A 16,793-nucleotide genomic window follows, 5' to 3' on the forward strand; every position below is an offset into this window, starting at 1 on the left:
AGGAAGTGAGAGACTACCTGGACTCAATGGGAGTGATCTTAGCCAAAATGCCTAACAGTGGAGAAATTAAACCTGAAGAGACAACCCTCAGTAAGTACAAAAGTACCCAAGTAGAGGGAGGGGTTAACCAACCCACTGTCAACATTTCTGGCCCAAAACTGTTTCTGTCTAATAAAAATGTAGGGACAAAAATGGAGTAGAGACAGAAGGGAAGGCTGTCCAGTGACTGGCCCAACTCGGGATCCATTTCATGTGTGGGCACCAAAACTTGACACTGTTACTGATGCTATGGTGTGCTTACTGACACAAGCCGAGGATGGCTGCCCTATGAGAGGTTTTACCAGCAGCTGACTGACACAGATGCAGATTCATACAGTCAATCACTGGACTGAGTTCCAGGACCCCTACAGAAGAGTTAGGGAAAGAATTAAAGGAGCTAAGGGGATTGCAACCCATAGAACAACAGTATCAACTAACCCAGACACCTGGGAGCTCCCAGAGACTAAGCTACCAACCAAATATACACAGGCTGGTCCGAAGCCCCAGGAGTGTGTGTAGCAGAGGCCTGCCTTTTCTGGCCTTATTGTGAGAGAATATGCCTAACCTAGAGACTTGAGGACTCTGGAAAGGGGCTCTCCAGGGAGCAGGGGTTCTCACTCAGAGGCAAAGTAGAGGAGGCATGGGATTAAGAACTGTGTGAAGGGGAACCAGGAAGGGGGGCAGCATCTGAAATGTAAATAAATAAAATAAGTTATTTTATAAAAGAAAAGATAATATCTTCCAGTTGATTTTAAATTGGGTCAAATTCACTACTAATCTTACCCATCACCATGATCGTAGTGGAGGGTCTATATATTTGTAATATTTCTTCATTACTATTTCTATGTATTTCACTATACAGATATTATTTAATTTAAAAATCTGTTAATAGGTAATCATGTCCCCCATACTTGAGAGTTCAAGGACAGCATAATTTTTAAAGAATGTTTCAAAAGATCTCCTTATTGCTGAGAAAGGCAGCTGTTATATAAAGTTTCTTGATTCTAAATCAGGATTAAACTATATTTACATGATGCAAGACCTCTCTCTCTGGACAAGAGGATACTGATTGCATAGGCTACTCTTTGGTTACCCTGACTTTTTTGAATATCTATTCACATGAGGATATTTTATTTGCCTAACTGTAAAATGATTTTCTTTCCCACTCTGTTACTGTGGACTTATTTCTTTAATTTGGGAAATCTCATTAAAACAAATTGTATTTTTCCATTTTCTTAGATATAGTTCTCTATACATTTCCCACAGTACTCCTAATTGCATACATTCATGAATCTTTAATCTATAAGAATATTTATATATACTCAAAGCCTTACAGTTATAATAAAACATGGCAGTATATTGTGTGTATTAGACAGAGAGAGACAGACAGACAGACAGAGAGAGAGAGAGAGAGAGAGAGAGAGAGAGAGAGAGGAAAACCAAAGCTGTCTTTTTTTTTTTTTTTGAAATAAAGATATCAAGCTCCCTGAAACTGGGACACATTTTTAAGCTATTTGTATATTTAGTCATATAATTCATGTCTAATAACTTCTTTTAGAAAATGTAAATGAACATAGACAGTCATAATAATTTTCAGTTAACTCTAATCTATGATAATCCAGAGTATAAAAAAACCTCATAAACTCATCAAATACAAGGTGGTGTATTTATAAAAATGAATTACCACTTAGTAATAAATAGAATATATAGATAGTATGGCAACAGAAGTGAATGCTTACATATTAAAGAAAACAAACTCAAGTATACATCTTATTTTATTTTTATTAGAAATATTCTTTATTTACATTTCAAATGATTGCCCCTTTCCTGGTCCCCCTGGCCTCCAATCAACCCTCTCCTGCTTCCCTGTCCTGGTAATCCCCAACACTGCAGCATTGAGCCTTTCCAGGACCAAGGGCCTCCCCTCCCTTTGATGTCCAACAAGGCTATCCTCTGCAGCCTATGCATCTGGAGCCATGGGTAACACCATGTGTACTATCTATTTGATGGTTTTGTCCCTGGGAGCTCTGGGAGTACTGAGTGGCTCATATTGTTGTTTCTCCTATGGTGCTGCAAACCCTTCAGCTCCTTGTGATCTTTCTCTAGGCTCCCCATTGGGGACCCTATACTTAGTTCAATGGCTGGCTGAGAGTGTCCCCTCTGTGTTTGTCATGAACTAGCAGAGCCTCCCAAGTGACATATATGTCCAGCTCCAGTCAGCAAGTACTAGGGTCTGGATTTTGTAACTATATATGGGATGGATCACTAGGTGAGTTAGTCTCCGAATGGTCTTTCCCTATTTTACACCACACTTTGTCTCTGCATCTCTTTCTGTGGGTATTTTGTTCCCCCTTATACGATGGACCAAAGTATCCATACTTTGTTCTTCCTTCTTCTTGGGCATCATTTGATATGTGACTGTTGTCTTGGGTAGTCCAAGTTTCTGGGCTAATATCCACTTCTCACTGAGTGTCTACCATGAGTGATCTTTTGTGATTGGGTTACCTCACTCAAGGTGATATTTTCCAGCCTATTTGCCAAAGAATTTTATGAAATTATTGTTTTTAATAGCTGAGTAGTATTCCATTGTGTAAATATACCACATTTTCTGTTTCCATTCCTATATTGAGGGACATCTGGGTTCTTTCCAGCTTCTGGCTGTTATAAATAGAGCTGCTATGAATATAGTGGAGTATGTGTCCTTATTACATGCTGGGGAATCCTCTGGGTATATGCCCAGGAGTGGTATAATAGGGTTCTCCAGTAGTATCATGGCCAGTTTTCTGAGGAACTGCCAGACTGATTTCCAGAGTGGTTGTACCAGTTTGCAATCCCACCAGCAGTGGAGGAGTGTTCTTCTTTCTCCACATCCTTGCCAGCACCTGCTGAGTATAGGTATAGAAGAGAGTGAAGACTTCCAACGTAAAGGGCCAGTAAATAACTTGAACAAAATTATAGAAGAAAACTTCCCTAATCTAAAGAAAGAGATGCTTTCTGTAAGGCAAAGGACACCGTCAAGAGGACAGATCGGCAACCAACAAATTGGGAAAAGATCTTCACCAATCCTACATCAGATAGAGGGCTAATATCCAATATATATAAAGAACTCAAGAAGTTAGACTCCAGAAAACCGAACAACCCTATTAAAAAATGGGGTACAGAGTTAAACAAAGAATTCTCACCTGAAGAACTTCGGATGGCGGAGAAGCATCTTAAAAAATGCTCCACTTCATTAGTCATTAGGGAAATGCAAATCAAAACAACCCTAAGATTTCATCTTACACCAGTCAGAATGGCTAAGATTAAAAATTCAGGAGACAGCAGGTGTTGGAGAGGGTGCGGAGAAAGAGGAACACTCCTCCACTGCTGGTGGGGTTGCAAATTGGTACAACCACTCTGGAAAGCAGTCTGGCGGTTCCTCCGAAAACTGGGCACCTCACTTCCAGAAGATCCTGCTATACCACTCCTGGGCATATACCCAGAGGATTCCCCACCATCTAATAAGGATACATGCTCTACTATGTTCATAGCAGCCCTATTTATAATTGCCAGATGCTGGAAAGAACCCAGGTATCCCTCAACAGAAGAGTGGATACAAAAAATGTGGTATATCTACACAATGGAGTACTATTCAGCCATTAGAAACAATGAATTCATGAAATTCTTAGGCAAATGGATGGAGCTAGAGAACATCATACTAAGTGAGGTAACCCAGACTCAAAAGGTGAATCATGGTATGCACTCACTAATAAGTGGTTATTAACCTAGAAAACTGGAATACCCAAAACATAATCCACACATCAAATGAGATACAAGAAGAAAGCAGGAGTGGTCCCTGGTTCTGGAAAGACTCAGTGAAACAGTATTTGGCAAAACCAGAACGGGGAACTGGGAAGGGGTGGGAGGGAGGACAGGGGAAGAGAAGGGGGCTTACGGGACTTTCGGGGAGTGGGGGGGGGGCTAGAAAAGGGGAAATCATTTGAAATGTAAATAAATTATATCAAATAAAAAAAAAAGACAAAAAAAAAAAAAAAAAAAAAAGAAAATACAAGAAGCCTACAGAACTCCAAATAGATTTGACCAGAAAAGAAATTCCTCCCGTCACATAATAATTAAAACACCAAATGCACTAAACAAACAAAGAATATTAAAAGAAGTAAGGGAAAAAGGTCAAGTAACATATAAAGATAGTACTATAAGAATTACACCAGACTTCTCACCAGAAACTATGAAAGCCAGAGGAGCCTAGGCATATGTCATACAGACCCTAAGGGAACACAAATGCCAACCCAGGCTGCTATACCCAGCAAATCTCTCAATTACCGTAGATGGATAAACCAAGGTATTCCATGACAAAAACAAATTTACACAGTATCTTTCCACAATTCCAGTCCTTCAAAGAATATTGAATGGAAAACACCAACAAAAGGAGGGAAACTACACACTAGAAAAAGCAAGAAATTAATATTCTTTCAACAAACCCAAAAAAAGATAACCACACAAATATTAAAATTACATCAAAAAATAACAGGAAGCAACAATCACTATATCTCAAGTACACATTTAAAGTCCATTTTCATTAAGAATATACAATGGCAAAGGTAATCTAATAGTTTAAATCAGGATGTGGTTCTACAGTTGAAGATTAATCTGACAGAAGCACGAGACCATTTCTAAAAGACCTCAATGGTTACTATTTTAGTTTAGTGTTGTGTGCTTTAGATATATGTAATATTTATATTTCATAAAACTGAACACTTAAAATTTGTGTATCTTTTTGTTCATTACATATTTATTTAAGAAATTCAAATTTATATATAAACATTTCAAATAAATGATAAATGATTAAAGATTAATACATGTAATTCATTTTGTCTCTCACCTTGAAATTTTTGCTCTTGTTTCTAGTATGCTGTGTTGATTTATCTGTCAATTGCTCTTACAGTTATCCTTCATGGAGGTAATTCTTCTGAACACACTTCATTGGGATATACTTCTATTATTTCTTAGCATCATTTCTGTTGCTGTTATAAATTTAATACTCTAATAAACAATGTAAGCATGTGTGTTTGTCATGATTTTCTAGAGTAAGCAAACTTAAAGAATAAATCTCTCTATACATAAAGAAAGGTTTGTATCAGAATGCATTCTGCACAGGCATCCAGTCCAAAAATGGCTGACAATGAATTGAAGGAAGGACCAACAGTGGTTGGATATCTTGCCTGGGCTTCAATATACACTAGAATCCCAAAGTAGTAGACTCTAAAGCCAATGAAGGAAAAGACTTACCAGAGATTTGAGAGCAAGCAGGCAAAGGGCAAAGGCTTCCCCCCGCCTGCCCCCATGTTATTATATAGGCTTCCAGCAGAAGGCAAAGCCCAGATTAGAAGTGGGTGTGATGGTTTGCATATGTTTGTCCTAGGGAATGGCGATATTAGGAAGTATAGCCTCATTGAAGTAGGTTTGGCCTTTTTGGAGGAAATGTCTCACTGTAGGCATGAGCTTTAAGATCCTCTTCCTAGCTGCTGGAAGCCAGTCTTTCTAGTGGCCTTCAGATTAAGATGTAGAACTCTCAACTCTTGCACCATGCCTGCCTGAACACTGCTGTACTCCTGCCTTGATAATAATGAACCTCTGAACCTCTTAAGTCAGGCCCAATTAAATGTTGTCATTATAAGGGTGGCTTTGGTCATGGTATGTAATCACAGCAGTAAAACCCTAACTAAGATAGAAGTTGGTACAAGGGACTGGGATATTGCTGTAATAGGGCTGACTGTTTTTTGTTTGGAAGAATATAAAGTTTTGAAGTTTGGATTTAAAAAGCAGTGGAGTACTTTAAATGGGGTTTAATGGCCTATGCTAGTAGGAATATGGAAGACTTTGTTGCTGAGAGGGATTTGAACTGTGCAGACCTGGCCTTAGATATTTCAGTAAAGAAGAATTTCAGTATATGTCATAAAGACTGTTGTGTGTTATTTTGGTGAAGAATGTAGCTGCTTTTTGTCATTTTCTGAAGAGTCTGCCTGAGGCTAAAGTGAAGAGATTTATATTAATTGCTTTGAAAAAGAAGTCTCAAAACAGCCTGGTATAAATGCTATTGAATTGTTACTAAAGTTTACTCTTATGAAGAACATTTTAATGAAAATCAGCAAGCTGAGTAAGAAAAAATACAAATTACATGTTTCAAATATTAAAGGGGTACCAGGAAGTAGAATGAAGCTGAATCCTATGTTCTAGGAGATAACAGATTAAGGGAGTGGGAATTTGGGGCAAGACCCAGCTAAATTTAGGTTTAGGCATGGTAGTTCACACCTTTAATTCCAAAGCGGAAACAGATCACTGAGTTCTAGGCTAGCACAAGGAATGATGCTGCCCTAAGTGGACTCTGACAGATAACAATCATATTCCCACTGTCATGGCAACAAGTTAAACAGATCTTCATCTGAGAATCCATCCAATTAATTCTAAGCTGTGGCAAGTTAACATTTAAAACTAACCATCTCATTTGGGTTTCCTACAATGCCTCTGTCAAAACACATGCTGTTTCATGGTGTAATTATTCACATACCTCTCTGTTAGCAGGAACTGCTCTGTCCATAAAGCGCATATTTTACTTTATTACAAGGTCTTAACACAATTAGAGAAAACTGCCCAGAAATTATTTTTCATTCACAGAATGAATTCATGATATAGAGTATTGAATCTTAAACATTTTAATTAAAAAATTTTAATTAAAATTTGAACTACAACTCCTAAATGTGCATAATCCTTCTTAAAGCATACTACAAAACGCTGCTTTGAAATGAGTAGTACTAAAGAATTACCTTGACCCTATTAACCAACAGAAATTTATATATATTCTGTGGATTTTTGTAAGGAAAATTAACATTTATCCTCTAAATATCCTTTCATTGTATCTTTAACCAAAGAAAATGTTGATGGAGAAGGAAATTTTCTATCTTTCAAACTGAGGATTAAATGAATATGGAAAATATTCTACTTAAATTATGTTTTGAGTAGTTATAAATTAGATCAATATAGGCAAACTTTTATTACATTGATTAAATGTAACTCTGACTTTATAAGAATTTATAGATATGGGTGGCATGGAAATAATGGATTTTTTCTATGTTTCAGAATTATCATATGCCTGGACCTTCAACGATAACCCGTTGTATGTTCAAGAGGACAAGCGAAGATTTGTATCTCAAGACACAGGGAACTTGTACATTGCCAAAGTAGAACCATCTGATGTGGGCAATTATACTTGCTTTGTCACAAACAAAGAGGCCCATAGAAGTGTCCAAGGTCCACCTACACCTTTAGTGCAGCGCACTGATGGTAAGAACATAAATTATCTTCAGACTCTATGCTGGGACTTTTACTCTGTGGGCAGGTCTTCAGAGTCTTTTGTTTTCTTCTTTTAGCTGGAACCAAAATCAGTGAAGTTTAGATGAAATTTGCATGCACAATGGAGATGAAACACTACAAAAATAAAAAAGGGGAATTTTGTAGTTCAATACCTGAATGGTACAATTTACATGTTTCTGGGTAGACTGTGCCATTTCATTTCTGGCACCAGAAGAGCTTGTCCTCTCATTGCTTAAGGACTGGTGTGTAAAAAATGATGTTTGTCTGGGGGGACTTGGCATGTGTGTATGTGTGCATGTAGATGCTGCCAATTTTTCGTACTGAATTGATGAACACATTTTGCAACCTATCTTATTGTCCTCGTTCTTTTCCATTCTTACCATTATTTTGTTGCTGTTGTTCACCCTTTATTTACCTGACTGGCAAAACAGAAAACAAGAAATACTGTGCCCAAGGAAAGCAAAGCATTCCAAAGTATGATGGTGTGGAAGATTCATACAAATTATGTCTTTGAGGAACGGAACTCAGATTGGTCTCTGATGAGCTTTGTAGCTTAGTGAAGTCAGAGCTGGTACAAGATTTAGATTGGTAGAAAGTCATCTAAGTGGAAGAAAATCCTCTAGTTGATTCTCTAATTAAATGTTCACAGTGGGATATGTAAAGATAAAAAAAATCTGTTAGTTCATTTTATTATCAGATTTTGAACTTGAAAGGCAATACCTCATAGAATTTTGTTCCCCCCCTGAAGAGTTTAAGACAAGCAAGGATATAATGATAATCAAGCTATCAGACTAGGAAGCCAGCTCCCCAGAGTTCTCATGGCAGTGATTTCAGAGCCAGTAACTATGCAAATATTCCTGCTAGGGTCTTATTCAGATATCAGCAAACATTAGATTTGTGAGTTCATTTTCTCCTGTTCTGTGATTACTCTGCTCATGAGTGGGAAAGTGCATAAGCTAACAATTTGCATAGAGATTATACAACATTTTTCCTGTTTTATTTTTATTTGCTCTTAATTTTCACTTCCCACATCTTAATTCCTTTCATCTCCCATCCCCCCGCCCCCGCTTGCTTCTTCATTTTAGTGGTAAAAGTACATTGTAAACATTGTGTATAATATAAGTCAATTAACTCCTCTTAAGAGTTGGCATGTAAGAGTTACCAGTTGTTTAAGAAATGGGCAAAGTAACCTAAAAGCAGCCAATTTAGCTTCAGAATTAGCATTGATTGGGACACTGAATTAAAAAAAAGGTGTGGAAGTTAGATATGTATATTTTTACATTTATATTGTGATTTCTGCACTACATAAAGTTTCAGTGACCATCCAAATTTCATTTACTTGTGGTAGAAATAGTTGATCTGATGGTTAGCATCTCACCTTATAAAATAGTTGCAGTTTTAAAATAATCCCAATGTAGCATTAGTTAATTCAGATGAAAATCACCTAGAACTGTTTTTGTTAGTTGTAAGTTTTCAGGTAAATAGTGTGTTTATGACATTTGAAAACACTGCTTTATTCTAACCTTAATTTAATCATTCCTATTAAAGCCTTAAAACAGTGAAAGTACAACCTTCCCACGCATGTTATGAAATTTGCTGCAAAACCTCTTCCACTGACTATAATATAGATATTTAACGTTCCGTTGTGCAGTTACTTTATTGGTTTTGTTGAAGATTAATGGTATTTTGGATTGTGTTGTATCAGACTTCTGATAGTATTAACTGAATCTTCCTCCCTTCCGACCAAAGTGTCTGGCCCCATGAATTCCCCAAAATGAGGATGGAAATGGATGTCCCTAGGGAAGGATCTTTGTTGAAAACTCAAAAGCATGCAACCATCTCATTATTGGAAACCCTAACTTTGTTTAAAATCCAAGAGTCAAATTTTGGTTAATGAAGCATTTACTTCGTAGGAAATTTCTATTCTCCAGAAATGCTGCTAGCTGTTTTGGTATTTAACAGGTGTCATGGGTGAATATGAGCCAAAGATTGAAGTGCGTTTTCCTGAAACAATACAAGCTGCAAAGGATTCATCTGTAAAACTGGAATGCTTTGCCCTTGGAAAGTAAGGTTGTTTTTTTTTTTTTTTTTATGGTTGATTTATTTTTTTTTTGAAAAAAACTTTTTATTATTCAAACATTGCTCTAAGGGAAATTATCAAACAGATTTCAAGCATGGGGCATGGTGGGGCTTTCTGATTGGAATTTAAAAAATAACAACAACAACAATAACAACAAAATGTCTAATATTCTGATAGTGATTGGAGCTGGCGATTTATTATGAATAAATTGTGTCCCATGTACCACACTCATTGACAGAAAATTTGGCCTTGTCTAAGATGGTGGGCAAATCTTTGAGCATTTGGCCTACCCTTCAATCTTCCCTGACACCTAGAAATAGACTGCTTGCAGTGTCTCCATGCCTAATTAATCAGCAATTCTTATAAATGAAAAACTTGCACTGCTCTCCTCCAAAATAAGATTAATTAACGTTCAATTGTTCACAATGGATAATTAGAATTGAGCCCAACCTGCCTCAGGTAGTTGGTTTTATTCAGATAATTGTATATAAGCAACAGGTTGGGATGCCTTTAAGCCAGTAAAACTCTCCACCTTTGGCACAGAACATCAAGAATATTCCTTTCCTTCCCATAATATTAAAATCTTACTTTGATGTCTGTAAACTGCAGTAAACACCAGGGAAAGGTGCTGGCAAATCAGTTGATTCAGCTGTTTTCAAACACTAGTGTTAGTATGAGTTACCTTGCTATACGCTGCATTAAGTTCTTATTATTGGCTACTATAGTGATCTAAGACAAAATTTGATTTCACTACTTCTTAGAAACCCTACTTCATAGCTATTTTTCCCATCTCTAGAATGTGCCCTAAGTAATATGAGAATTACTGTTGAATGTGAGCAATAAGGGATTATCTTTAATCCAAAGGTCTTTTCTAATGTGATCCTCACAGTGATAAAATATAGATCCATTTACCAGACACTGAAAAATAGCCTTGAATGTACAAGCATTTTTATTAACTCCCTATACTCAGCAGTACATAAAATATCTGCTGACTCCTAGGTATTTTTTCCCTAAATAGCAATGCATATATCTGTGAATTAGGCTTCTTATATGGTCAATTTCTTTAAAATGAAACAATCATAGTTCATTTTATACAATAAGTTTCATCCAATGCTTTTGAAAACTAGCCAAATTTATCCATTGAAAACCTATTGACTGATTAATGATTCTTAGACAACACATAAATAATTTTTGTTTATATGACTCTTGAAGCATGATGACTTCTACCATTCTAAACTTTCTCAGAATCATAGTGACTCCATTCATCAGAATATGGCAATAATATCACTCAAATTATTTTTAAATAAAATCCTGTCGAATAGAGTTCCAGGAAAGAACACAAGTCTGTCATATTTTTAAAAAGAAAATATTTCTTTTTAAAAGATCTACTTGTTTTTATTTTACATGGATTTGTATTTTGACTGAATATATGTCTGTGTGAGAGTATCAGATACTCTAGGACTGGAGTTACAGATAATTGAGAGCTGCCATGTAGGTATTAGGAATTGAACCCAATGCTTTTAACTTCTGAGCCATTTTTCCAGCAGAGAAAAGTATTTCTTAATTAAAGAAATTGCATAATAAAAGCAAAACTATTAGATTGCTTTAGGCTACTCCTCAACAATCTCATAAAAATAATTTTATTTCTCAGCTCCTATAAAAAATTTTTCATGATGTGAGATTGTCTATGTCCCTTTCAATTGTACAAATGATTGTTTTCATTATATATGTGAAACTGAAGCTTAGAATAGATAACTAAGTAACCTGCCTTTAATGTTAGGAACATTTGAATAAACAGAAGTTAACTGCTTTTGAAATAATTGAAGACAAAAATTAAATTCCAATTTTTCTCAAGAGCTCTGCAGTCATTTGTAAATATGTTTATAACTTCTGTGAATCTTCATATTCTCATCCAACAGGAATTGTTAGCATGCTTGCCTAGAATGTTGGCAGGGGAAGTCGGAATGGATAATACATATAAAATATTTAGTTCAGTACCATCATTTAGCCAGTAAATATTCACTGGATTATTCTAAAGCCATGGTGTGAAATCCATTCCAATTTGGATAACTGGTATTTCAGTGAATGGAGGTGTTCCAACTACAATATTAGTCTCAGTGTCTGTGGTTTATGCTCTCGCACCAGCACATTAGTCTCTCTGTCTTGCAGTCTATCAGACTATTAGAAACAAAGAAATGATAGGAATCAGTCCTGTAAGAAAAAGGGAGGAACAAAAGGATGGGAATGTGTTGCCCATATTGCCAGGATTGCTTTTGTCATTTTATGTTTCTCTGTAGTGTGTAAACCAAGTGAAAACTTAAAATCCGGTAGGTAGAAATGATTCTTTACTCCATATAAACCATTGCTATGACCACCCCTCTGTTCCTCTTTCCAACTCCTTATTCCCCTTCCTCTCCTCTCCTCTCCCTACTCCACTTTCCCTCTTCTAATGTTTCTACCTATCTTCTCCTAACTTCTCTGCTTCTCTGCCTTCTCTCTACCCATCTCACGCAAACTCTCTTTGCCCAATCCCACCTTTATTCCTCTCCTCATTGTATAAATAAATCTTTGGTAAAGAATAACTTTACTGGGATGGAGAGATGGCCCAGTGGTTAAGAGCACTGACTGCTCTTCAAAAGGTCCTGAGTTCAATACCAGCAACCTCATGGTGACTCACAACCCTCTGTAATGGGATCCAATGTCTCTTCTGGTGTGTCTGAAGACAGCGGCAGTGTACTTGTATATAAAAAATAAATAAATAAATAAATAAATAAGTAAATAAATAAATAAATAAATAAATAAATCTTTTAAAAAATAACTTTACCTGTATTTATAGGTAATATTTCATCAACATTGAATAATGCTTAAGGTCTGTTTCTCTTTTCAGATCATTTTCTTAAGAAATTAGGAAGTAGAATAATACCATGAGGTATAGAGAAGAATTGTTGGCCTTGCCTCTTAAGGTCTCCATTTCGCAACATGATTGTGATCCTGTCATATGTTAATACTAAAAAAAATTTCATGAATAATTTGGGGAAGAAATGAGTAAAAATGCATAAAAATCATGAAAATGAATTTTTGGAAAAGAAGTCCCATGAAACAAATTGTAATCTTAAAATCACCAGAAAACACCTAAAAATTTTATTTAAAAAAAAGCTATCAGTACTTAAATTGTGAACACTTGAGTTGAAAAAGATTATATTTTCAGTATAAAAATAAAAATAAGTTTATTTTGAAAGAAAATAACGGTGATTGAGAAATTAGGCTAATTGTTAATCGTATACAAAAAGCTTATTTTCACATGAAAAAATACTGAAAAGATGGTGCAGATTCCTTAAGTATACTTCACAAAACTTGTCATGACAGAACTGGTTTTATAGAGTACACTTCCTCAAATTTTATTTGATCTGATTTAACAATACCAAGATTGTTTTTATTAAACTGTCATTAATACTGTATTAAAGAATAATGGAATTGGAACCACATGCTCAAAATATTTTCTGGGTTGAAGGAGAATTTAAAATGCCCTGTATGATAAATTTATATTATACACTTTTGAAACATAGAATTACTGATTGTTTTCAGAAAAGTAATATTTAAGAAAATAACAAACATTTTTCAAATAATATGCTAACTTTAAATACATAGTCATAAATTTAACAAATAGTTTATTTGTTCAAAGTAAGGTGATTTGATACAATATTTAAATGCATATATTTATCTTTTAAGTAATTAAAAATCTGAAGATAAAGTCAACTTTCTTCGTATTTTAAAATAGATGGTACAATTACAGGTTTCCTGTCATTTTAAAATAAACTCTATAAACCATGCCTTATAAAAGTAGCCGATGAGAAAAGTTTGGTGGCTCAGAGAGTAATGAATTCATTTATTTATTACTAAATTTGCTAAGCAAGTATTTATGAGTATGTGTTCTAGAAGATGCATGATTGTCCATATGTGTGTGAGAGAGAGCAGAAATAGAGACACAGAGAGAAGCAACAGCTGGATAGAAAGGACAAGTGCAAATAAAAGAGAAAACAAAATATTATTTTTATTACCAGTTCTTATTATTAGCAAATATTCTATGTTGTAGAAAGAGGTAATTTCTGAAGGAATTGTGTGTGTGTGTGTGTGTGTGTGTGCATGTGTGTCTATGTGTATGTTTGTGTGTGTATTTGTATGTGTGTGTGCGTGTGCATGTGTGTATGTATGTGTGTGTATTTGTATGTGTGTGTGTGTGTGCGCGCGCACACGTGTGTATATGTATGGTTGTGGGAATACATGTGGGAAGAGTTTTAGAATGCCTCATGTTCACTTACACATTTATGATATCTCACTCTCATCCTGGAAATATCACTCTCTTCTTTTGACTTGTTTGGTGTTCTGTCAGCTGGGTGACCTTCAGTTATCTGAAATTTTAAAAGTATTTACAATTATGTCAATTTTCATGACATTCTTCTGGCCATTCCACACATTATTTTTTAGACTATTAGTCATCGCCCCATCCTATGTTATGATGTGCTTTTTGATCCCTTCCTTTTGCATTTCAACCTGAGACTTGATTCCTTTGCTGCTCCATCTCATTTCTTTCTCTCGAGAATTGCACATCTACCATCCACTTCCAAGCCCCAAACCCCCAGAGTTTTCCTCCATTGCATTTCCAGAATTTTCTTGTTCATTATTTTTTAGCATTTTCCCACCAGTTCTTGAATGTTGTGTATTTTCTTATATCTCTTAGCATTTTATTCACAGTGATTCAAAAACCACTGTTAATGTCACAAAATGAAAATCCCTAAATAAGATTAAAATTGTCTAACAATTTTAGCATGTTTATCATATTTTAGTTTTCTCTGTGGATTGCATTTTGGTGTAAGACATCCATTTTTGTTGAAACTGGACTTGATACATCCCCTGAAAGGAACTGTGAGAGCAGTAATTTTGTGAATGGAAATTTTCCCTTTGTTTTATTATGACTTGGACCTGCTGTGGATCAACTAACTGCAGCTTTGCTGCCAGCACCTGATCTGGCCCCTACCAGGCCTGTCTCTGTCTCCTTCGTTGTCTTTTAGTCTTGTAGAGACCTCCTTAAATAGATTATGCTTGCTGAGATCTTGACTACAACCTCCGTGTTTGGAAGGGATTCAGTCTTTGTTTACTAATTATAGCATCTTTGTCATTTTTATGTCTCCTGATATGAACTATATTTTTTCCTACTCATAATTATTAACTCTTTCAACTTACTGGAAAAGTAATTGTTTTAGGTTGTATAATAAGCCTCATAAATACCATGTTAATGAATGTAAGATTCTAATGTATTTATATAAATATCCAGCTTTATTCTATAAACAATTTATTACCTTGAGTCTGCTTTTGTTTCTTGTGTTTTCACATTACGATTTCTATGTGTTACTACATAGAAAGGAACAGAAAAAATTAAAGAAACAGAAGAATTCTATGTCTCTATGAATATGAAAACAAAGTCAGACATACTAGTTCAAATAAAATGCAAAGTCAGGGAGAGTGACCATAAACAGTAGGCATAACCAAAGCAGATTTGTATTTTAGAGCAACAATGAAATAAATCCTATTTCAGAAAACTAGAGGAAATGGGAAGGCATTGGGAGAATTCTCAACCCTATGCAAGTCAGGCTGCCAGCAAAGCAAAGAAAAAAAGCTTGTGGAATACTACCCATTCATAAACTGTAATTCTACAAAAAGAGATTTTTATTTTAACAAATAGGTGATTGCATCCCATGCAAAAAGCAGATAGAAGTGTAGATAAAATCACTATCTCTGTACTGGAGATAAATCATCTCAAAAGCTATTTTACAAATCAAATCTTATTGGCTAGAAAAGGTAGAAATGAAGGATTTTGTATTTTAAAACCTCAAATCATTCTCCTTTTACACTGGTGAAACAAGTAGCCACCCAGAGAATCATTTTAGGTCCAACAAATCTAATTTCACTTGGAATTAGATTCATGCACAAAGTTCTACTTGAGTGGCAAGTGCAAACATGTTTCAGGTAAATATATTAGAGAACCTGCAACCCAAACTCTAGTAAGAGGAAAGAAAGCAGCCGTGAGTGAAGCTGAGTTAGGGTGCTAAGAGAGAGAACGGTCTAAGGTCTATCTAAGACAAAAAGACTCGGATTCTATCCTCCACCAATCTAAGGAAAATTTGCTTGTTTCTCAGATATGTAATCCCAGAGTCAAAGACTGTAGGTGGAAAACCAAGGCAGCTTGGAAATGTTCTATGCAACACTTGCACAAGAGGAATGCTTATTTTTTTTTTTTTTAAGGGGACATGACTTGGGGTTCTTGGGTTCAACCTGTCAGTAAAACTTTGATGACTGCTCATGTGTTCCTTGTTTTTTTTCTTTTTCTTTTTAATATTTTTATTTTCTGTATTCTTTGTTTACATTCCAAATGATTTCCCCTTTCCCAGATACCTCCTCCCCTTGTTTTGACACACTAATAGAAAGAAAGAAAAAAGAAAGGAAGGAAGGAAGAAAAAATTAAGAAGAGAGAAGAAAGAAAAAGAAAGAAGAAAGAAATGAAATAAAAAACAAAAAACAAAATAGAACAAACATACAAATAAAAATTAAACAAATAAACAACAACAACAAAAAAGACATTGATGAGCAATCACCTTATCACACCATTAGGGAAACCAGTATCTAGTTCAATCTGTAAACAGCCATTTCTGGTCACTAACAGGATTTGATTTCAAAGAAATTCTCGTCACCATTAAACAGCAGAGGACATGCATGGAGATGTAATGTTTTCACCTCTTTGTCCTCAGAAGGAAGAAATAATAGCCACTTAAAATTGTCTTTATTTTTTTCTACATTTACATTATTATGGCCTAATATCATAATTTTTCTCCTCTTTAAATAATTCTAGCTTCTGGGGGTAGAGAGGTGGATAATTGGCAAAAAGAATTTGTTGCTTTTCCAGAATACCAGAGTCCAGTTCGCAATGCCCATATTAGGCAGATAACAAAAGTCTGTAATTTTTCTATTGCTCATGTACACCGATACATGTAATGAATCTACTCATACATATGTATCACACATTGCCTATTAATTCTTATTTTTAATTTTTTATTCGATATATTTTATTTACATTTCAAATGATTTCCCCTTTTCTAGCCCCCCCCCACTCCCTGAAAGTCCCGTAAGCCCCCTTCTCTTCCCCTGTCCTCCCACCCACCCCTTCCCACTTCCCCGTTCTGGTTTTGCCGAATACTGCTTCACTGAGTCTTTCCAGAACCAGGGGCCACTCCTCCTTTCTTCTTGTACC

The 16,793-nt window shown here is 35.5% G+C and overlaps 1 protein-coding gene across 1 annotated transcript in view; it reads left to right on the forward strand.

The window, feature by feature from the left end:
• The window catches only part of Cntn6 (contactin 6), a 216,830-nt gene that overhangs the window by 67,693 nt on the left and 132,344 nt on the right, over window positions 1–16,793 (forward strand). The window contains exons 4-5 of the mRNA XM_052172631.1: window positions 7,177–7,380; window positions 9,373–9,475. Of these exons, the coding sequence (XP_052028591.1) occupies window positions 7,177–7,380; window positions 9,373–9,475 (307 nt within the window). The remainder of the gene's footprint in view (window positions 1–7,176; window positions 7,381–9,372; window positions 9,476–16,793) is intronic.

This window comes from Apodemus sylvaticus, chromosome 2 (genome assembly GCF_947179515.1).
Source record: "Apodemus sylvaticus chromosome 2, mApoSyl1.1, whole genome shotgun sequence".
NCBI classification, from domain to species: Eukaryota; Metazoa; Chordata; class Mammalia; order Rodentia; family Muridae; genus Apodemus; species Apodemus sylvaticus.